Source organism: Vidua macroura, chromosome 2 (assembly GCF_024509145.1).
Source record: "Vidua macroura isolate BioBank_ID:100142 chromosome 2, ASM2450914v1, whole genome shotgun sequence".
In the NCBI taxonomy this organism is placed as follows: Eukaryota; Metazoa; Chordata; class Aves; order Passeriformes; family Viduidae; genus Vidua; species Vidua macroura.
The window spans coordinates 75,234,965-75,256,838 of NC_071572.1; the positions used below are offsets into that span (position 1 = coordinate 75,234,965).

The 21,874-nt window shown below is 41.6% G+C and overlaps 2 protein-coding genes across 2 annotated transcripts; both read left to right on the forward strand.

Annotated features, from left to right (window-relative positions):
• Positions 1–344: 344 nt before the first annotated feature.
• On the forward strand, positions 345–8,129 carry LOC128804326 (C->U-editing enzyme APOBEC-1-like). Its single transcript, XM_053971998.1, has 4 exons — positions 345–453; positions 3,997–4,397; positions 4,942–5,057; positions 6,572–8,129. The coding sequence occupies exons 1-4, from the start codon at positions 431–433 to the stop codon at positions 6,584–6,586; spliced, it is 555 nt and encodes a 184-aa protein (XP_053827973.1). The 5' UTR covers positions 345–430; the 3' UTR covers positions 6,587–8,129.
• Positions 8,130–11,867: 3,738 nt separating this feature from the next.
• Positions 11,868–20,199, forward strand: LOC128803151 (C->U-editing enzyme APOBEC-1-like). Its single transcript, XM_053969804.1, has 6 exons — positions 11,868–11,871; positions 14,198–14,248; positions 15,832–15,859; positions 16,208–16,596; positions 17,766–17,884; positions 20,173–20,199. Exons 1-6 carry the CDS (start codon positions 11,868–11,870, stop codon positions 20,197–20,199), a joined length of 618 nt encoding a protein of 205 aa, XP_053825779.1.
• The last annotated feature ends 1,675 nt before the right edge of the window (positions 20,200–21,874 follow it).

Consider the following 21,874-nt stretch of genomic DNA (forward strand, 5'->3'; position numbering starts at 1 on the left):
AAGCTTTGCACTGAGCTGAGCTTCAGGTGTTTCAGGGAAGGTCTGTATGCCACACAGAACAGCTGCGACCCTGGGAGGGGTGGCCTACACAGAAGAGCAAATCATGTTTTTCTGCCAAGGAAGCATTATCATCAGTCTGAAACTTAGAAGCAGGCTTCAAAGACATGGTTCAATTATTATGTTTTTAAACTGGAACCCCCTGCAGCTCAGATAAGGTGTGAGGAAAGGAGGAGAGAGCACTGCTGGGGGCAGGCATGTTTGGATACGTCATTAAGAGGCACCAATTGTGGTCAGGCCAAGTTCTCCTGTTTTCTCTTTCATCAACCTGTGCCAGCGGAGCCTGGGGGTGTGCTTTGTGTTTGGTGCGTGCGTCGAGCCCCGTCTGCAGCAGGGACAGAAAGGAGGAGAGTCCACCGGGAAAGGAGAAGCCATGTACAGGAGAAAGATGAGAGGGTAAAAGATGAGAGGGTAAAAAAAAAAAAAAAAAAAAAGAAAAAAAAAAAAAAAGAAAAAAAAAAGAAAAAGAAAGCAGTCCAGATTCAGCTCGGTGCTGTTGCTGCTGCTTCGACCCAAGGGCGTCCCTCGCTTTGCAGCCCCGGGGGAGGGCTTTGTGTCCGTGCCGGCTCCGCCGCGCCTGGGGAAGGGCGAGGGCAGTGCTGCTGGCAGCGCATCTGAGCGGGACCTTTGTCCCCAGGGTAACCGCAGCGGACGAGGCGCTGCACTGAGCCTGAGGGGTCTGAGCCTGTCGGGGAAGTTCCCAGTGGCTTAGAAGCTGTCCCGGGAGCCATAAACCATTGAGGAGCAACAGGTACTGACAAAAGCGCAGGGAAGAGAGGGGGTGCTGGGGAAGGGCTAAGGAGGGAACTGGCTCGCCCCGACGCTGGGCTGCAGGAGAAGCTGAAAATGCCTCTTCCTTGCTCGGCAGGTTCGAGGTCTTGAGACAGCTGTTATCACCCAAAATAAAGAGTCTCAGACCATTTTCTGTTCGAGGGAGGGGGAAGTTTTAATGCAAAGTTTAGTAAAGAAGTGCCTCGGTTGTGCAGAGCATTAGCAAGGGACAAAAAATGTGGGTTAAAGAAGTTTTGACAGATTTATGCTCATGTATTTTTAGACATTATCATTATTACTATTATTATCTTGCAACGAGAAGAGTTTTAAATAGTTTCTAATAAAAAGTGTAAGAGGAAGGAAGGAAAATTATTAAATATCTACGATGGTGCAGTTTATTACACAGTTTTAGTAAGAGAGATATTCGTATTAGGAGCTGTTTTTGTGAAAATTAGTACATCTTAAAATAATCTCTTTGCATTCCTGTTCAAGTGGGACCATATAGTAGGAAATATATAAATAAGACATTTTAAATTTTGTATTTTGTAATCAGTCAATACATCTTCAAGGTTTAATGCACTTTTACATAGCAGCTGCATATTAATAAAAAAGAAAATATGGCCTAGGAGATAGTTCCGTTGGCTGTCATCCCTCTGCCATTTTATGCCCTAATTCCTCTAAACGTTTTGGGGCACAATCCACCTTTTGAATTATTAGTTGTACTTTACAGTGTGTTTCTCTGCAGCTCTCATATTCTGAAAGGATTACAAATTCACCTCTGTGAGATTGACGAACCTGATCTAGAAAGAAAAATAATAATGTTTTCTTCTATATATATTTAATTATTTGCTGACTATGAATTTTGTCTCATATTTGTATCAATAGCTGTTATGTGATCAATTTTTTTTGAGTTAGGGTCTATGTGTACCATGCATAACAACGCTGAATAGGAAGGACACTTGGTGATAACTACAAAAAATTTAAAAAATAGTTGAGATGATTGCATGAATTTGGGCAATGTATCTGTAAACTCACAATTTAAGTATTCTCTTATCTGACTTGGGGAGAAAAATGAATACTGCCTTTCTGTATATATTCTATAGTGTGTGAATGTTTTGTCATGGTTTAAAAATTTCTCATTTGTCCTTCTGGTAGTGTTGTTTAAATTTTCATTAATCTGCTATTTAAGAATAGCAAGTAACAGCTGTAGCAAATATTAACAAGAATGCAGACTTTTGGTCATATTTTGCTAAGTTGATTGCACCATAAATTTCACTTGGCTCAACACATCCCTAAGATGTCAGTATCTTGAAGATTAGTGTATTTCAAGATTGTTCTAAAGAAATAGCTTTATGTCCCTGGACACAGGACACCCGTTGCAATAGCTTGTCCAGAGTGCAATATTTTATGGCCAAAACACAGGCAAGAGGGTGCTTAAGTAAGACTTTGAAGTTTTAACTTGTGTGTTATCAGACGGGAACATCTACAGGCACCTTTGAACGAATCAGGTCTCTGTAATCTGTTGTGACATTGCTTTCCAAAACCTTAAAGGTATCTTTGGTAAAAATTAGATTAACTGACTTGGCTTGAATATTGGGAGTTTATTGAATTTTCTTTGGTAAACTTCAACTAGTCACATATTTTATATATTTATTGTGAACATATAATATAATTATATTATATATATATATATATATGTTCCCTAAAATCGAGTTTTACATAAATTTAAGCTAATAGACATTAACTTCCAAATAACATAATATAAATAGAAAAAGTGCATGTCTTTTAACGCCTCAAATGAGAAAGCATAAAATTTGAGTCTGTGCTTCAATTTTGTCTCTCTTAGTGTTTTTTTAAACAACATACTAAAGGAATTATGTATAATAAAATAGTTATTCCTGTACCATAATTAAATATTTGGTGACATTTACATTTATTATTACATTTACATAAATTCAGTAGAAAGTCTGATAAATAAATCTGCATGTGCGGTTTCTTTGGTTGATATAAATGGAGTTTATATGGAGACGATAAAGAGAGACACACCCCGTGATTTATAAACTGGTTTGTGTGCATGTGTATTTTAATGTGAAGGAGGCTGGGATGAGGAAGAAGACAGGGTAAGAAGACAAAGCCTTCTGACTTACCCAGATAAATGTGATATTTTTTTACATAGGTGATAAGTCCTGCATATAGAGAATATGTGACAGTTACTTTTTCTGAAAGATTTCATTTGTCCCTAGTTCCGACTGGGGGTTTTTGCGACTTTTTTTGTTATGTTTTTGTTTGTTTGTTTGGTTTGGGTTTTTGTTTGTTTGTTGGTTTTTGTTACTAATGAGTACTAATCTATAAAGCAATTTACAGATTTACAGCTTCTCTCTTCAGAATCTGATCAGTTGTCTACTGGATTTACTCTGAATTATTCTAATGTGGAAAAATGTATATCTGAAGTGCATTCTCATATAAATCTATATTAGGCAATTGTGCAAAGGCTACATAGTGCCTCTGGAGATTTCATTATTTATGCATTATGGATAATTACCGAGTATAAAAGATATATTCAAGACTACTGGCAGTCTTTGTAGAGGTCCTTAACTGACAATATTTAGAGGTCCTTTCTGAATCAGAAAATATCCATCCTAAGAGTTGCATCTTTTTGCATAAAGCACTTCTTTCCTCTTCTCTCATGTAGGATGGTGCTGACTGTGCTAATCCTTATGAAAGTACAAACAGCAAGAGAATCCAGTAAGGAAAAATATTCAGCTTCATAGTGTATCAGTGCTTTTATTTTCTTCCTTTTATTTTTTTGTATTAGTTTTTACAAAATTCACAACAGCTCCCTACTTTGAAAAGGGCTACATGGGAGCGTTGTGAAAATGTCTGACATACAAAAAATATAGAGAGCTTTTAGAAATACTCCCACTGATGGGGAAGAGGACAGGCATAGGGAGGGGGAAGGCGGTGAAAGTTTTGCATGCAGCTGTAGATGAGGGGAGAATTAACAGTTCAGGGTTTGGTTCCTTTAGTTCCTTTACCCTGCCTGGTGCCTGCCTGCCTCTCCATTTTCCTTTCTCCTCTGATTTCCTCCACCTTCCCCCTTTTTAATGGAGTATTACTGAAAACAAAGTTGTAACCAGTGATTCCTTGAATTTTTTTCTTCTGTTTCAGCATGTACATATCTAAGAGGGCATTAAGAAAACACTTTGATCCCCGCAAGTATCCACACGAGACATACCTACTCTGTGAGCTTCAGTGGCGTGGGAGTCACAAGTTTTGGCAACACTGGGTCAGAAATGATGATAGTAACGATTCCCATGCAGAACAGTACTTCCTGGAGGAAATCTTTGAGCCAAGAAGCTACAATATCTGTGACATGACCTGGTACCTGTCCTGGAGCCCCTGTGGGCAGTGCTGCAACATAATACAGGATTTCCTGGAGGAGCAACCCAATGTGAACATAGACATACGCATAGCACGGCTCTACTACGTAGACTGTGCAAGCAACCGCAGAGGCCTGATGGAACTTGCCAACTCGCCGGGAGTAACCATTGAACTCATGGAAGCTGAAGGCAAGGTTTCCCATGCTTTGTGGGACTGGGGAGGGGTGAGCTAGTGAACTTTGTGCATGGGTGAATTGGGTATGGGCTTGCTTCTATGGTGCCCTATGTCTGCTCAACTTTGTTGGGGGCACAGCCATCACCATGCAGTGAATGAGAGTCACATCCCAAAAAAAGATGTTTAAGTAGTGCAGGAGAAGAGGGGCAGGACCCTCAGCATCCAGATCTGTATGAAAATTCTCCTTTGTTTAGAGATACTATCCTTATGTCACTCCTGAGTGAATGGGGGATATGGTCCTTCTCCCTTGTCCTAAATGTAGTTGCTGGGATAAGGCTGGCTGAAGAGCTCCTCTGCAGTTAAGGGAGGGAAAAAAATTGCCCAGAGTGAATGGCATTGGTTCCAAATACGGAGTGGACAGCATCCATCAGCTATCCTATCCATGGCCAAGCTGTCTCTGTGATATGGACACAAGGAAGAGCTTAAGAAGTCTTGTTCCCTGAGCTTCTCTGGCATCTGAACAAACTCAGTTTAATTATCTTGCTTTTATTTCTCCAGACTATAATTACTGTTGGGAGACCTTTATACAACCAGGTGTCGACTATCATTTCTCACCCAGGAACTTTGAATCAGCGATAGAGAGGAATCGTTCACGGCTCGAAGATATCCTTCAGGTACACTCTGAGAGACAGACGGGATCACATGAAATGATTTGCAGTCTGGGGCAACTGAGCTGTAAAGAGCAGGAAAGAAGCCCTTGTTCACATGTAGTTCTAGTTGGACTTTAAAGAGCACTGCAGCAGGCTTTTGAGAAAAGTAATGTACTAAAATCATGGGAACTATCCTATCCCACTGGGAGAGAAGCACTGTGGATATTTTTCCATCATATTGATGCCATCCTGGTTTTTGCCTTTTTTTCTTTTAAATGTTCTCTGTATTCTTTGCCCATATATTTGGAGCTCTGTAGCCTATTATTGTATTCCAGCTAGTTTTCTCAGTATTTTTCTGTGCCCTTTCCCTAGGCAGGAAGACAAAACAAATTCCAGAGCTCCAAGACCCAGGGGCACAAGGCCTGTTTCCTATCTTGGTTCTTCCTGGGAACCAAGGTTGAGAACAAGGTCTTTGAGACATATTTTCATAAACAAATACAGCTAGTATCAGGGGAGGGCTCCAGAGAAGGAACTTGACCTGGGGGGGGAGTTGCATTACCACTTGTCCTCCTAATTGGGTCTTTTTATCAATTATGCTAATTTCCTAAAACAAATCAAAACTATATTCACCTCATGTGGGGGGAATTTTGGGGACATTCTCCATAACTGCCCCTGGAGGCCTCCAAATAAAAATGCACTTTTATGTTACCTCCTATACTAAAATTATCTCAGGTTTCATTTTCAGGTTGAAAAAGGCAACAATATTATGAAGGAAAGCTATGAGTGCAGTTTTTCTCCTTTGGGATCCTGGGTGGGAAATTCCTTGATTTTTACCTGGAACTCCAGTCTCATCTCAGAAACCCTCCACCAGATTCCTTTTTAACCTGGTTCCGAGCGGGGGTTTCGGTTTGCTAAATGGTGCTACTCAGCCTCTTTCTCTCAATGTCTGCAGTGGTCTGACCCCCCCCCAGTTACTGGGCCCCTGCATGCTTCATTAAAGACCATTCCAAATTCCATTCAGTAACTTCTGTGACTGGTGGGAAGGGTACAGTTCCTGTGAGATGAGAAAAGCCATTCAAAACAGAATGTCTGTGCCCTGTGAAAATTCAGGCTTTGCTTTTGTTTTGTGCCAGACCTCCTGAAAGGCAGGAGAGAGAAAGGTGTGTTCAACAACAGTGCTGAAAGTTTGTGGCCCTGGAGCCAAGACACTTTGCTTGGATGAATAGGTCCACCTCCTTGGCTGGGAAGGACTGTATTTTAAAAAATTCTAGCAAAACTAATATAAGTACTTCAGCATTTTGATTGCAATGTATTAGAATTTTTTGACAAATTCTATTTTTAGTGAACGAGAGTGAAAGAAACCTATGGCTATGTGGGTCATTGTTTTTTTGGGAAATCCATTTTGTATTGCACATGTGGAAAAGTAACATCTTGGGCTACTACAACTAATAGACTGCTTCTGCTATGTCCATTTCAAATCACAGCAGGTTCAAAGTGCAATTGGAGATCTAGATGTCATACTTCTATTTCCATTTCAGGGTCTTCATTTGTAGAATCAAAGAATCACAGAATATCTCAAGTTGAAAGAGATGCAAAAGATCATCAAGTCCTTCTCCTTGCATGACTACCTAAAACTAAACAACATGACTAAAATCATCATCCATGTTATAAACAGTTATGTAGTAGTTGACTTTCACTATAATTTGTTTGGTTTAATTATAAAATAGTAATTGTTTTTAGATAATTAGTGTAAGTCTCAAATTGCTTTTAAGTGTGGTAAAATTTGTAATTGCTTGAGGGCCATGTAGAAGGGGAAATAAGGCTTTTACAAGATGTAAGTGGGCTTGTGAAAGGTGTATTTTAAGATATGATTATTATTGCAAAATATATATCCAAGATAGCATAAGTGAAGAGCAGAAGACCATAAAGGAAGAGTACCAAGCTTAAAATGGCATCAGAAGACCATCAGAAGACCACCCTAGACTGCCAATGTCTGCAACTATTGAATTGTGCAAACGCTGCAAAAATCTGCAGCAAGATTGTAGTCAACCAGCCCAGAATAAATCTGCAAAATTATCTGAGTAAGTAATACAACTGTAACACTATAAAAGACTGCAGACAGAAGAGGTGGCTGTGGCCATGCACCCAGCGTATGCTGTAAGTTTTACTTTATGATTATCTCCTATTGTCATTTCTTAAAACTCTTACAAATTTTAGAGGAGTGGGCTTTAATTTTTGACACCAGTGAAGAACCTTTTCCTAATGTCCAGGCTGAACATCCACTAATGCAGCTTCATTCCATTTACACCAGTCCTGTCGCTGATCAGTGGTTTCAGGATTACATACATTTCAGGATTACCCAGTCCCAAGTGGAGAATCCAGCACTTGCTCTTGTAATATTTCATACAATTGGTGACTGCTCAGCTCTTCAGTATCCAGATCTCTCTGCAGGGCCTCTTTACCCTCAAGGGAATCCACAGATGCTCCTAGTTTGTCATTGGCAAGATTACTTAGTTTTGGTTCCTACATTTGATTCCCCCATAGAGATGATTTATAAGAACATTTAAGATCGCTGGCTGTAAAAATGAGCCCCAAAGAACCTCAGTGGTGACAGGTCATTAGTCTGATGTAAACCCATTGGCTGTAACTTTTTGAGCCATCAGCCAGCTGCTCACCCAGAGCCCTGTGGACTTATCTTGCTGTGTGCTGGACATTTTATCCTGAAGGTAAAGTACTGAGGCCTGAACAAGGGGCCTTGAGCCTCACTAACAAAGTGTTGTTAGCAATATGACACATATATCCTTTCTTTGGTGAAACATGAAAACAAAATACCTTTCTGTATTTAGAATCTGGACAAGGTCAGGTCTGTTTTGTACTACCTCTATTTTTCTATCTTTCCTTCTTCCTTTCTGCCTCTGCTTAAAAGTTTAACTCACTGCTGTCACAGGCTGCCCAGGGATCACTGTTGCCACATGTTGTTCAGAAAGGTTAAATCTGCAGGCTGTTCAGAAAGGTTTACATTGTTGCTGCTACAGGCTGTTGAACTGATAATACCGTTGTAATTGCTGCAGCCCATAAATAAAACTTTCTAATTGATTGCTTGGTGTTGTTTTGCCTTAATTTAGCCCAAGGCTATTCCAAATGTTGGCTGCCTCAGAGTGGTCCAGGACATGCCTCTCAGGACCTGATAATTCTCTCTCAGAATAACCTTCTCCATAACTTTACCAGGCACTGAAGTGAGACTGGCAGGCCTGCAATTACTCGGGTCTTCCTTCTTACCATTCTTGAAATGTTGGAAAAACACTGTCATCTTCCACTTGATCTGGAACCTTCCCAGGCTCCCAAGACCATTGAAAAACAATGCAAGGTCCTGTGATGATATTGGTCAGCTCCTTCAGTGCCTTGGGATGAACCCTGTCAGGCCCCATAGATTTGTGTGCATCCATCTGGGGCAGCCGCTCTTGAACCAGTTCAAAGTTGACTCTGGGTTTATCATCCCCTCAGCTGTGGTCTTCCAACACGGGTCCTGGAGTCCCAGGGCCCATCATCTGGCAAGAGATGGGCAGGATGCCAAAAGGAGCGTCTCTGGAGACTTGCTGTCTTCTCAGATAGCCTTGTTTCCTACCTCATGATTCAAGAAGTGAACTTAAAACCACAGAAAATGCCCCATCAGGGCAGAAAGCACAGTCCAGACACTGGATCTAGCAGTGACAGAGGGGTTGTTTTCTACAGAGAGCAGACAATCCTGGCCACCAGCTGTGGTTTGTCATTATCTGTCCCACTGCCTCAATACCCACAATGACTCCATTTGGGAAGGCTGCATCTCACGGTCCATATATGGACTTAGTTTCACCCTGTCCTGCCATCTGCGTCCACAGTTTACTGGAGCAGAAAATTCCAGAATCTTATAGTTAGCCATGTAAATAAGCACTTGTCTCTGTTTTAAACTGATCAGCTAATCACAGTAAGTGTCAGTTCTTGCTGTAATAATGCCTCATCATTAATCACTGAAACACTAGCCTGCATTAGAAAGACTGTGCTAACCTAGAGGATTTTCCACTGTTTTAGTGGGAACTCTAACATGTAACCAACAGCAGCACTTGATTTTAAAACTCAGCTTCAAAAGTCCACAGATGCTCTGTTCAACAGATGCAAATCCTCAGTCCACCAAGAGGTGTGTCTGTGGAATGATAATTACAGTACCCATGGTCATTGCATTTCATCATCTCCTCTCAGATAGCTAAAACAAGTAAGTAATTATTTGTATTTGCAAGTCCATCCTGGAAGTGGGCCACTAGATGGAGACCCCTTGTGCTTTTAAGGTGTCTTTAGAGAGGCAGAGAAAACTGATCACAAAAGTTGTTATGGAGGGGTGGGAAAGAGAAACAGAGATGATGTGAAACTGCTGAACAAAATTTATAAAATGTACCAAGTGTTTCCCTTTCAGTCTCCAATCTAACTAGTTGTTGGCACAGGCTGCCAAATAAAGGATATCACAGTAAAACCTTCCCAGCAGCTGTGGGGGTGGTTGTTGATGCCATGCCTGTGCAAAGGTTAATTTTCCTTAGTTCTTGTTTACACTGTCCTGTTGATCTTGTCTTGCCATGCTCAGCCCTTTCGCATCACATCCAGCTTTTGTCCAAAGCAAGCTTATGACATTCCAAGGTCACGAGCAAGGAAGAACCCCAAATTGTTTTCACAATAAAAAAAGAACAAAACAAGACCGCCCTCACTTGTGGCTTCCACTGACACACTGCCCACAGACGGCCCAGGAACTGATATGTTTAGTATGGACTGCAATGAAGAAAATTAACTCCATCCTTGATGGTGCCCAATGGTTGTAATGCCTGGTCCTGGTAGATGTTTTCTGCTTTTGATGGAGGTTTTGCCTCCCATGACAGCTACCTTTTACAGGTGAATTTTGGGGAGAGTTTACCATATATTGTCATTGAGCAATCCCTGGGTACCTGGAAAAGAAAATCTCAGAGCTGCAAGTTCCTAGAGCTGTTCTGAACACTCTCCTTGGTACAACCTATAGAAAATCATTGCTTTCTCTCAAGTGAAGTCCACCTGGTTATGTGGTCCCTCTCATATTTAAAGCTCTGCTGGTTGTGTGATGACTGACACAGGCTCTCAAGCAGGGCTTGGACACTAATCCCCACAGGGTTTGGGGGTACTTACTGCTCTGCTTCGTGCTTTGACAAAGTGTGTGCATTGAAACAAAGACACGGAAATGAAGCAAAATCAGAAAGATATATATATATAACTTCTGTGACTCAAAGTAGTGTGAGAAGACTGTAGAAGGACTGCTTAGAGTAGAAAAACATTCCAAAATACAGATACTTTCACTTGCAGCTTTTTCTTTCCACACTGACTCCTCATGAAGTATCTTTAATGAGCTGGGAAATTCTTTGATTTCTACAACCTCACCAGTAATGTGAAAGAATTATATTACTAGGATATCAGGATGTTTTGTTACTGAAGTAAGCATGCAGATAAGTCCTTCCCACTAGCTAATTATTTTTCACTTTGCCTGGATCTGAGCTCTGCCTGCACATCCTTGTGGCTGGCTGCCATTCCACTTCACTGTTCAGAGTCAGCCTCATAAAATTCACCCAGTAGTGGCAGGGTGCCACCAGTTATCTTAATCTCTTGTGTTTCGGTTTCCACATATGGAGGCTGAGTAAGTCTTGGTAAAGTATGGTGACGCTGTACGGTCTTCAGAGAAAATGAAAGCAAAGGTATTGGGAGAGATAAGAGTCATGGGTGGGTGTGCTTATCAGAGTTGCAAAGTAATATGCTAACAAGGAGGTGTATTTGTGTATCTACAAGCTTGTGTTTATATGCATTATTGCATTATTGTACATACACATACCCGTAAATATCTGCACGAGTGTGAATTCATACATAAAGGTTCATACATAAACACATTTTAGCCTTTTTTACATGTGGACGTCACAGAATAAATCTCAAAAGGCTCTGTGTGGTTTTTCTTTCCATAAAAATATATAGATACCGACTGAGAAAACTCCATTAAATCCAAGTAAACACACAGTGGATTTTCCTTTTACTGTCAAATGTGTCAGCAGCGGAAGACTTGAACTAACACAGGATTTACCATTTCAAATTAAGTCCAGGAGGCAGCCTGTTAGTGGAGGCTGAGACTTAAACCTCTGTAGGATAAACCCCAGGCTTTTGTCACATTTAAATGTAACCTTTCTCTCTGCTTCCAGATTTCCACTGGGTGATTCTCACCTCTTTCCAATAGATTATCCAGCCAGAGAATAAAAAGCTCAGTACCTGTAAAACCTTCAGAGATTTGCAAACTAGGATCTTAGCTGATTCAAACCTTGTCCCTTTTTATCTTCTTTGATGTCTGATTTAACTTTTCTTCTGTGCTCCTCTTTCTCCTCTAACCTGTCCATCTTCCCTAATTTCTTCCACATATTTCCATTTCTAGGACTCTGTCTCAGTCCACATTTGTTACCAGATGCATGCCTTGGGTTTCGAGTGTCAGATAAGCTAAAAGATGCTTGAGAAAAGGGAGTGGTACATCAGCAGGCAACACCTCTGTAATAGTCATGCTGCAGACCTGTTTTCCTGCATTCTCTTTCCTGGGAGACATCTGAAGGGACCTAACTCCGTGATGCTCTGTCCACCTCTCTCTCACTCAGTATATATCCTGGAGGCCCTTCGTAAAATGTTCTGAAGAAATTGTGGCACTTTTAGATTATTTTCCCTGGTGAATCTGGTCATATGTACACAGCATGTCTCTACTACCACCAAAGGGAATATTCTCATGAAGGTCTAAGGAACCTGGTGTTTAAAGGAGGCATGAGTAAGTGTCTCTCCACCATTCTATGTGCCCTTTGCTGTGTATGTCCCTCCAAAATGTATTCAGGTTCATGAGGCATACATATGAGAATTATGGTTATTTAAAAAAAAATCCTTTTGCTGGAGTGGTTGAGATATATTCAGGCGTTACCAACAGTTCAGCATCACAAACCACTTCCACATTTATCTCTTACATTACCGTAAGCAGCTTCTGAAAGGGGATATAACTGACTGCATGAGAAGTAGAATAAAAATTTTTACCACAGTAAAAATACGACACTCCACCCATACAGATAACCCTTGCTACAGGCATGTAAAAATTTAAAGGGATTACTACTGGTTGCTCATAAAAACCAAAGAACAGGTCTTCCACCTAGTTGTACCATCCTTCTGAAGGCCATCATCCTCCTCTTGACTCACTGAAGCCTGGTCCCCACAAACAGAACGTGCAAGTTCTTCTAGAAGTATGAAAATTCACTTGTGTGGCAACCTTGTCTTCCTGATTTTATTAGGGTTAAAGCAACTACTGAATTTGGAAGGTATTCATCTTCTCACATTAGGCTAACAGAGAAATATTTCAAAAAAAATTTTTTTTTTTCATTTTGGCTTTCCATCATCTCATACAGCACATTCACCTTCCTGGAGACACCTGAAAATGTTGCATTGCTGATTCCTTGCTTAGACATTTTTGTTTCTCCACTTTCTGTGGCACGTTGCTGGTTTTCTGTCAGGAACTACTTCTGCTAATCAAGCCATTCCTTGCAGATCAGACTAATAGCCTCTAAGCCTAATTCACACCTGCTTATTTGTAAATAGGTACTGTAAGTTCAGGGCGGTGAAGGGAGTGCTACAGCACCAAAGCATTCCTCCTCTCACTGAGAATCATGCCCACGAACTCAAAACCATATTAGCCAATCATGTTTTTGCTTAATCATATTTTTGTTTCAACAATCTCTTGAGTGTTTGAGTTGCTCCCCTTCACTCTTCTATGGTAGGAAATAATGCAACCACCAGGGAACAATTCTGCGTTGAGAAGTGAGGCTTGACCTTTCAGCAGAAGAGGCCCCGAGGGCAAACTCTGTGTTGGCACTGCCTGATGACCTGCCACAACCAGTCTTCTCCTTGACAGCGAGTCCTGCCAGTGCCTGAATCCCTACTCCCTCTGAACTTCACCATTCATATACACTTCGGGGTTTTTTTCTGCCCTGGCAGAAAACTGAATACTTTTTGACAATAGAATACTGAGAGCTTGCTGCAGAGAATACAAATAAATCACTCCCTTAGCTTTAAAATCCCACATCGGGCTGAGCACCAAGGAAGGCAATCTCTACATCATGCATGAGGCCAAAAATAATTGTGTCACAAAACCAGAAAAAACTATGAGTAACAGAGACTGATTCTACCTAAGCCATGAGAAGAATTCTTTTGTAATCCCTTTCCTCTGCAAGCCAGTTTTGAGTATGTCAGAGGAAAGCTTCTCACTAGAAACCAGCATTGTTTCAGTAATTTTTCAGATTAAATGGGAAGTATTTTTTTGCTGCATCTTGTGAGAATTACAGAACTGATCACAGTAAGGTGATGTCCAGTTCATAATGCTGAGCAGATTTCTCAGGGCACTGGAAAATGCCTGTTCTATTTGCATTAGTGAGCTGATATAATGAACAATAGCTTCTGCAGATACTCCACACATGGCTCAGATCTTGCTCTCAGTGTCCACATGAGTACAGAGATCTTCTCAGCTGTGATATTCAAAAATATCTGGATGTTCCCTCACAACAAGGTGTCCTCTGCCAAACTCTCCTGGATGGTGGGAAGCTTGCTTAGAGTCAGCCTGAGAGTGGCTGCCCAGTCACTGACCACAGCTGAGTGGTCACACACATTGAGTCTCTTCCTTGATTAGGGGAGGACTTGGGCGCAAGGGGGTGTGAGTGGTCCTTGGAACTCCACAGGAGAAATCCCATGAAGGGAAATGGCAGTAACCACAATCCTGCTGGAGTTCCACAGACTCATGGGTTTTGCACATGATATCTTCTGTTTACCTCTTTCCACTGGGCTCCGTTCAACTTCCTTGTGGCATCTGGGTGTCAGAAAAGTGACATGCCATGCCACAGCTATATGGCTTGATGCCATTTGTGTAGGTGCTTTTCTCTCTTGTGGCATTGGGGTGACTAGAGAAGATTTGCTTTTCTGTTCTGGAGCCAGAGTTTAAAAAGAAATGTAATTTCTGTCTGCACTGCAAAAAGTGGCTCATCTATTAATTCCAGCTTCTGGAAGGTAACCTTGTACTCAAGGCCAGATCAATTTCTGAGTGGGATCCCCCCCATTTGCAGTTCTTTGCTACCAGGGGCTTACTTTCAGCTTCAGCCAGCTGGATAGTGCAAGTAAGTGTGAAGAAAGTCACGATAAGGAAATACTCAGCGAATCAGCAGCATTAATAAGGCCCAAAGATCAGTATTATGATTCAGGAATAGAAACTGAAACTAATGTAAGACTTATAAAGTCGCACCAGTCTCCCAGGAAGCAACACACAAATCCAGAAATACCCATGGCTGCTCTCAGTGCCAGAGGTAAGTACATTTATGTGAAAGGTAGGCCTATTTCTCCATAATCAAGATATTTACTGTAGTTGTATCTAAAGGACTGGAGTGTAAACACAAATGTGTTTTGTTGGCATGAGGATACACAGGAGACAGATGTGGATTTGTGTTTTATGCCTTTGAATACATTACTGTATCTTGAGTCTTGGGTCCAGCTTCAAAATATTAATATGATTTTGTTAACCTTGGTATGGCAGGAAGAATTCAAAATCCAAAAGAACTTTTATTGAGAAAAGATATCTCAAAGGCATTTAAGAATGGAACAACTTAGTTAGCTTATGTATTCATCTATTTTATTTTCATTGTGATAAATAAATAGAATATTCTTAAAGAATCAGGGCAATAAGGCTGTGCAAGTAGTTGATCTTGTCTCTGTTGATGTGGAAAACTATTTTCTTCATGTTAAAATGTAATTTTACTCTGTATAATTCAGAATTTCTCATCTGCAAGACCTAAGCTGCAGAAAAATGCCTTTAGTATCTTAATTCTAAGTAAATTTTAAGAGAAATCTTTATTATATTATGTATAATTCATAAAAACAAAAAAGAAAGAGAAAATTAATTATTTTTATTTTATATACACTTAAAATTAAAAAAAAAATCAAATAAAATGACAGTTCCTATCTCCTTAAATTTCCTATTGATGTTTTTTTGCCACCATTTATTTATTTAAATAAGTAGCCTTGATCACCTGCAATTGTTTTCCTCTAGACCCTCAACTGGGAAGGGATGAATAAGTCATGGGGTCAAAGTTGCTTGCCACCATAGAAGATAAAATGTGTATAATCAGGCAGGTCTGTGTTGCCACCCTGCATGTATTTCTTACCCTCCTTTCTGTACCAGTATTTTTTTCCTGATATTTTTTAGTTTTTTAGAAAGTTACAGATTAAGTAAAGATGGAAAGTCGGTTGTGGAAATGTTTTTGTCTAGATTGCCAAGATTCTCAGTACCAATGAGAAAATGGCTCAAGCTTTGCCTGTCTCATAGAAGTGGTTTGGAAGATTTAAAGGGATAAGACATTTGATTCTGCTCTTTGATTAGTCAGAGAAAAACAGATGCAGTACTGCTGAAATCAGGGAATTTAAACTTGAGTGTTCACACAATCAACCATAATGTGCTAAACTGAGCAAGGATTAGTGTACAAAATAGTTTAAACAACCATCAAGTTCAACTTCCAGGTGGGAGTCCACACGTCCTGCATCCAAGAGTGCCCATCCTGCTATGCAGTGATTACTTACTGACCCCTTTTAGAGAAAAGAGATTTGTCAGGGTGTGTATAGAACTGAAAGGGGTCTGGACAGAAAGGGGAGAGGAAATTTTGTTTTCTGACCTGCTATCCTTAGTGACTCACAAATCTTTTCTACACAGGTCCCTCATCCAGAGAGAACAACCAAGGGTAAGAGATGTAGCTCTGTCACTCACTGCTGCCTGAGCTACTTGGCAATTTCCAGAGACAGCCTTGTGCCTTTTTTTATTCTTACTATCCCTTTCCTCAATCTTCCTTTTCCAGTTGCCTTACTGCTTTGACTGGTGCTGATCTCTGAGTGGCGATGAGGTTGCTTACCCACCCAACAGTTCTCAAGGAGGTGCTGGGGGTGTTCTGAAGTTTTCATCAAATTCCAGGTTTAGATCGCTAAATCGCAACATTCTTCAAGCTGCTCATTTCTGATGGGAAAAGCTGGGAGTGAGAGTCCAAATATCGTTGAAGTGCTGGGATCACAGTACTGTTGGTATTCTTCTTCAGGTGGAAGATACCGCCAAGAGACTTCCAAAGAAATTATTCGCCTAGACAAAATGGACGGGTGGTGTACCTGCTGTATGAAATCAGGTGGAGAAGAGGTTCCGTCTGGAGGAACTGGTGCTCGAACAACCATGAACAACATGCTGAAGTCAACTTCCTGGAAAATCATTTCAATGACAGGCCACAAACTTCTTGCTCCATCACCTGGTTCCTTTCAACTAGTCCCTGTGGAAAGTGCTCCAGAAGGATTCTGGAGTTCCTGAGGTCACACCCAAATGTGACCTTGGTAATATATGCAGCCAAGCTGTTCCGGCACCACTATATTTGGAACCGACAAGGTCTCCGCAACCTGATAATGAATGGAGTCACTATACGTATCATGAATCTTGAAGGTAACCCAGCTACTCTTTGTCTAAGTGTGGATTGAAAGTTCTATGTGCACTCTTAGTTTGTAACAGAGGTGATGACTGGCTTTGGGGAGGACTGGTGAGTGCAAAAATGTCACTCTCTTTTGCCTTTTTTCTTCCTCAGTCCTGTACAGCAGTAGAACCAGCATGGTCATTTCCTCTTGCCAAATCTGAACATGGAGGGTTGGAGGTTTCTCTCGCTATCCACGCTTCCGTTATATGCAGTGTAAAACCCTGGGCAAGACAGAACCTGTCCCTCCTAGAATACACATGCAGATCAGCTTGCCAGCTGCATCAAGTAATTGGTTTCCCTTGGTAGCTGGAAAAGAGAAGGAAACTTGTCTAAAGGACACTTTCAGATGATGCATCACAGAAGATGTGTCTTGCACATGTCTTGCCTTTTTGTGTGTGTATCTTGCTTGCCTGGTGATGTCTGGCTGTAGAAACAGTCCAGACAAGCAACTCACAAAAAGGAATGTAAGGAATGTACATTTGAAGAGATGAACCTCACGCACCTGTGTGGATACTGACCACTGGAATGTGGAGCTATGAAACCCATCAGATCAAATATAATCTTAAAGGACATTACTTGCACTGGGGGTGCTGTCTCTGGGATTATAGCACCAAAGCATTGACAGAAGCTCTGGCCATCCTATCAACACTAAGGTCAATATGAAACTGCTAAATGTTAGAGTGCTCACTCCAGGTTTTCCCTGATCATTGGGATAAGTCAGACAGATTCATGATTGAAGCAACTTGTCTTACCAAAGCTGTGTTTTCAAGCACAAGGTTGCCAAAAGGAGAGACTGACCAGCTCTGACTGCATGTCCCACTTCCCTTTTCACTGCTGGCACTTGCTGATTCCTTCTCTCTTGGCTTTATGCCAGAGCATGCTATTTGTGATAAGGGTTGCCCAAGCCACCACAATGATCAATTTCTCTCTCTGGCAACTCATTTTTAGACATATTGCTACTCTGTAGAGTTTTGGTTCCCCTTTCCACTAACTTATTTGTGTAGTTATTTGTGTACCCCTTGTATGAGTATCTTTGTCCTTTACTGTATTCTTACTGAGAAACAAATGACTCACTGACATGTTAATGAAGAAAGAACTGGGCATCCTTTCATCAAGAGTGATTGGGTACCTCTCTTCTTAGATTACAGGTACTGCTGGAGAAATTTTGTTGCATATCAAAATGGAGAAGATTATTATTGGCCCCAGAACGTCATTGTATACTTCTTTCTGAATTGCACAGAACTCTTTCATATCTTTTTGGTAAGTAGACACCTGAAGAAAATAGCAAGAGCAAAAATAAATGCAAAAAATCCAAGGAAAAGGAGATTTGGATGATCCCAGCAATGGTGTTAGCTGCATAAGCAGAGAGCCAAGCAGGTAAGAGATTGCCAGAAGATGATGCTGCTACATTGTGCCTTTGTGGCCAGGAACAGAGAAGAGATTTAGCAGTACTCTTAGATTTTAACTAAGGAAATTATTTCTACTCTTTGCATGAATCAGCTACCAGTTCATTAGCTTGCAGCTTACCAGAGCTATTTGACCCCAAAAGCTCCTTCAGCTCTGTAATCATGATTCAAGTATTCTCTTTTTGCCTCAGGGCAGGGCCACGGATTTCAGTTAAGTTCTGAGCAAGTTCAAAAGCCCAGATGGGTGGATTTACCTTCAGGATCAGAGTTTACATATTAGAGTATAATATGACCAAGATCTGCTTTCCATTTTTCTTGCAATCCATACAAATGCAGGAGTTATTTGTACAGCCTGATATCCTACTCAGAAAGAGGAAGTGTTCTACTGAACAGAAGAGAAGACCAGGACTGGACTAAACTGCTGGGCTCAGCCACCCTTTGTGGGGCAAGCCAGTTCCTGCTTGAACTGATCCCTCTGTGCAGAATGGATGGCAGGAGATGGAGGAAGGGATGCACAAAACCGCTAGCAGGAATTTAGAGTGACAGACACAAAATGGTACAGACAGGAACTTAGAGACACAGACACAAACCTAACCTGTTTGTATGATGCTATGAATGGCTTGTTTTATTTCTGGCTGAGAAAAAGGTACACATTACACTTCATTTCACCTCCATCCACCCCAAACATTACATAGGACTTTCAGTACCTCAAGACCTGACCTTTCCATTTCTTGTCTGAGTAAGACATTCAGATGACAGGATATACACACTCAGTAGTAATGTCCAGTCAATCAGCTGATCTAACAAAGTACTTTATGCAATGCAATGGTTTAGGAGACATTTTCCCCTTGGCTTTCAGCCTTTCTGAATCTCCTAATGCCTGAGATGATTAAATAATTTAGCAGCTTACGCACGATCAAGTGCATGGTGTGATGCTTGCCAGGAGCTGAGCAGAGCTGTCTGCGAAATGCTTGTGAATGCTGACAAACTGCTGCTGACTCAGCACGGTTCCCTGTACAGCAGTACAAGGGGAATCTGCCCTTCAGGTCTTGGTTTTAAAGAACCAGCTAACAAATTGCCTGTCCCAGCCATGATGATTTCTGCAGAGTCCTGCTGGCTGGGAAGCCTGCTGGAAGTCAGGCACTTGCTCAACTGCTCTGCTGTCTCAGCTAAACACAAGTCACCCTTCAAATGAATGTGAACAGGTCCCATCATCAGTAGCTCTAACTACCAACCCTCCGCAGAAGGAATGGGAATGTCTGTGTGCTCAGCCCTTTTGAGCATCCTGACCCATTGTACTAATTATGCAGAGGTGTGATGAGGTGAGTGAGTTCCAGGCACGTGCTCCAGAGAAATGCACACTGTTGCATCAAGCCCTGGCAGAAGAAAAACACTGAGGAACCAGAGGGGATTTGGTGGAGTGCCCCTGCAAAGGGCAGGGGACGGGGGCACTTGCCCTACCAGGAGAGGCTGAGTGAACAGGCTTTCCTTGACCTATAGAGAAGGTGGCTAAGTGGCATCTTAGTGCAAAACTGCAGTTTTCCACTGCGTAAAGGCAGTAAAGACATAGCCAAACTCTCCTCAGTGATGCACAGAGAGAAAACAAGGTAACACACACAAGCTGCAATGAGGGAAATTCCAACAGGATAGAAGGTAAAAGTCTCCCCTGACAATGGTGCTGTACTGGAACCTGGAGAGGCTGTCACCTCCATCCCAGGAGACACTGAGAACTTTCCTCTGAGCTGTCGGATCCAGCCTTGGAGTTAGCCATGCTGCAAACATGGTGTGGTACTACAAACCTCTTGGGGGGCCTTTCTAATGCCCTCAAAAATCTGCCTTTCCACAGGATCCAACTCCTCTTCCTCTGCATTCAGCCATGCAAGTTGCCACCTTTTAAATGCTTCTCTTTCTAAATGATCTGTATTTCTACAGACATTTCTGGCGTACGTGGCACGGTAAATTATGAGGTGCTACCCTGTTGTCTGGAAAAATGTATCTTGAGGGAGATTATTTAACACACTGAAGGAGGATCAGAATGATCTCCTGGAGCAGATGCTTTATTTTCAAATTCTCTATCATGCTAAAGAGATGGCTTAAGCTTTTGGTATCTAATTTTTGACCTTTTTTTTTTCTTCCTCCTAGGGGCTTCCTCCACTTCTGGCAAACTGAATGCTAACGAGCATCACCACCATGCTTTCAAGCTCAGTTTGTGCATCAATACAAGACAAGAAAAGCCAGTCCCTGTCAGTCTTTTCTTCTGCAACCTTGCTAAGTTTCTTGCTGCCACCAGAGAAGACTCCTATCACTGTCTGGGCATTGCTAAGTATTGAACAGAAGGAGCACATGAGAAGCCATCAGGAAGCTCGGATGATGCTCTCATGATGTAAAGACCAGGACACTCTGGTCTTTACAGACCTTTTTGAAAGTCCGGTGGGGATGGAGACCATGCCCCATAATCAGGCCTTCCACATCTGCAGATTCTGCAATCAGATTCTGCAAGTGTCCTCTTGAGATGCCAGCCTGTAACATTTTTCATGCTCTGATCTGTTCCAAAGAAGTAATCAGCTGTGCATTCTTGCTTTCAGAATTTCCCACGACGATCACTTTTATGGCTACATATGTATGTTTCAGAATATATTTAATATTATTGAAGTATTTATGCAATACTGTAGTAAGATTTCATTTTAAGGTTTTATTTATGAGTGTAAACTTTATTTATGACTGTAAAAACAGTGTAATAAAAGGGAAGATGTTAACACTGTAGAAACTTTGCTTTTCTTGTTCAGCTCCCTGGTAGACAATCTTCCCGTGTAATTCCACACTCGGGAGACATAGGTGTTCATTGCAAACTGGGGAAACAAAGTAAAAAGACTCTGCTTTACAGAGCAGAGAAACTGAAAACACAGTTGTGGAATGGTGAAGTAGGAGATATTGAAAGCTCTGAGCTCTCTCTACTGGAAGAAGGCAAGAAGAAGATACAGGTGTGTTGGGTTTTGCAGCAGTTTTGAATTTGAACAGCAAATAACGTAGATCATCTGAATGAATCATGTGGGGAGCTCCATGTGTCACGATTCCCAGCTTCTTCAAGCAGGAGACCCACTGTGTGATCCCACTGGTGAATGTGCTGATGCTGGGATCCACAACATGCACAAATGATAACTTGAAGAACAAGGCAGGGGCTGGTGGGAACTGTGCCTATCTCTTTGAGTTTATTTGTGCTTATAGCATCCTTTGGCAATGCCAAAATCTCCAGATGTTTAGCAGACTATTGAGACAGCCAGAAAAGCTGCAGGCTGAGGAAGCAGCTCCAGTCCCCACAGTGTGGGAGTGTATCTAAGGTTGAGCACAGCTGGCTGGGGAGTGTCTCCTACGTTAGTAGAATAAAACAACTCCTGACAATGTATAGCGCAGCTAAAGTGTTCTTCTCCCTGTCCAGGGCCTCACACTGGATGTCACATGCTCTCTTTCTGGGCATTATAGTGTTTACTCCTTGTTTCCTTTGGAAGCAATCAAATCACTTGATCAACATGCAGCTTAGTACAGCAGGGTCCATAACCATTCATATCCAGGGCTCAGCCCTTTCCACTGAAGACAGGAGGACAAACTTTCTCTGTTCTGTTTGGAAGCTTGCCAGTTCCAAGTCAGCCCAGTGAAGCTTTTCACACTAGTTTTATCTGCCAGAGTGGATTTGCAATCTGCTGTATGTCTGCTGTGCCCCTAATGGCGTATGAAGCCTAGAGGTGGGTCTACCACACTGGTAGCCTTTAAAGGTAACCATAGAAGGCAGCTGGTCTGCTCTCATCTTCTTCTAGCCCTCTGGACTGGTAAAAACATTGTGCCAGCT

Coding starts and splice junctions, on each gene's coding strand:
- LOC128804326 (XM_053971998.1), top strand. CDS start 431: ATGTACAGGAGAAAGATGAGAGG. Junction 454..3,996: donor TACAGGAGAAAGATGAGAGG/GTAAAAGATGAG, acceptor CTTCTGTTTCAG/CATGTACATATCTAAGAGGG. Junction 4,398..4,941: donor TGAACTCATGGAAGCTGAAG/GCAAGGTTTCCC, acceptor TTATTTCTCCAG/ACTATAATTACTGTTGGGAG.
- LOC128803151 (XM_053969804.1), top strand. Junction 16,597..17,765: donor ACGTATCATGAATCTTGAAG/GTAACCCAGCTA, acceptor CTCTCTTCTTAG/ATTACAGGTACTGCTGGAGA. Junction 17,885..20,172: donor AACTCTTTCATATCTTTTTG/GTAAGTAGACAC, acceptor TCTTCCTCCTAG/GGGCTTCCTCCACTTCTGGC.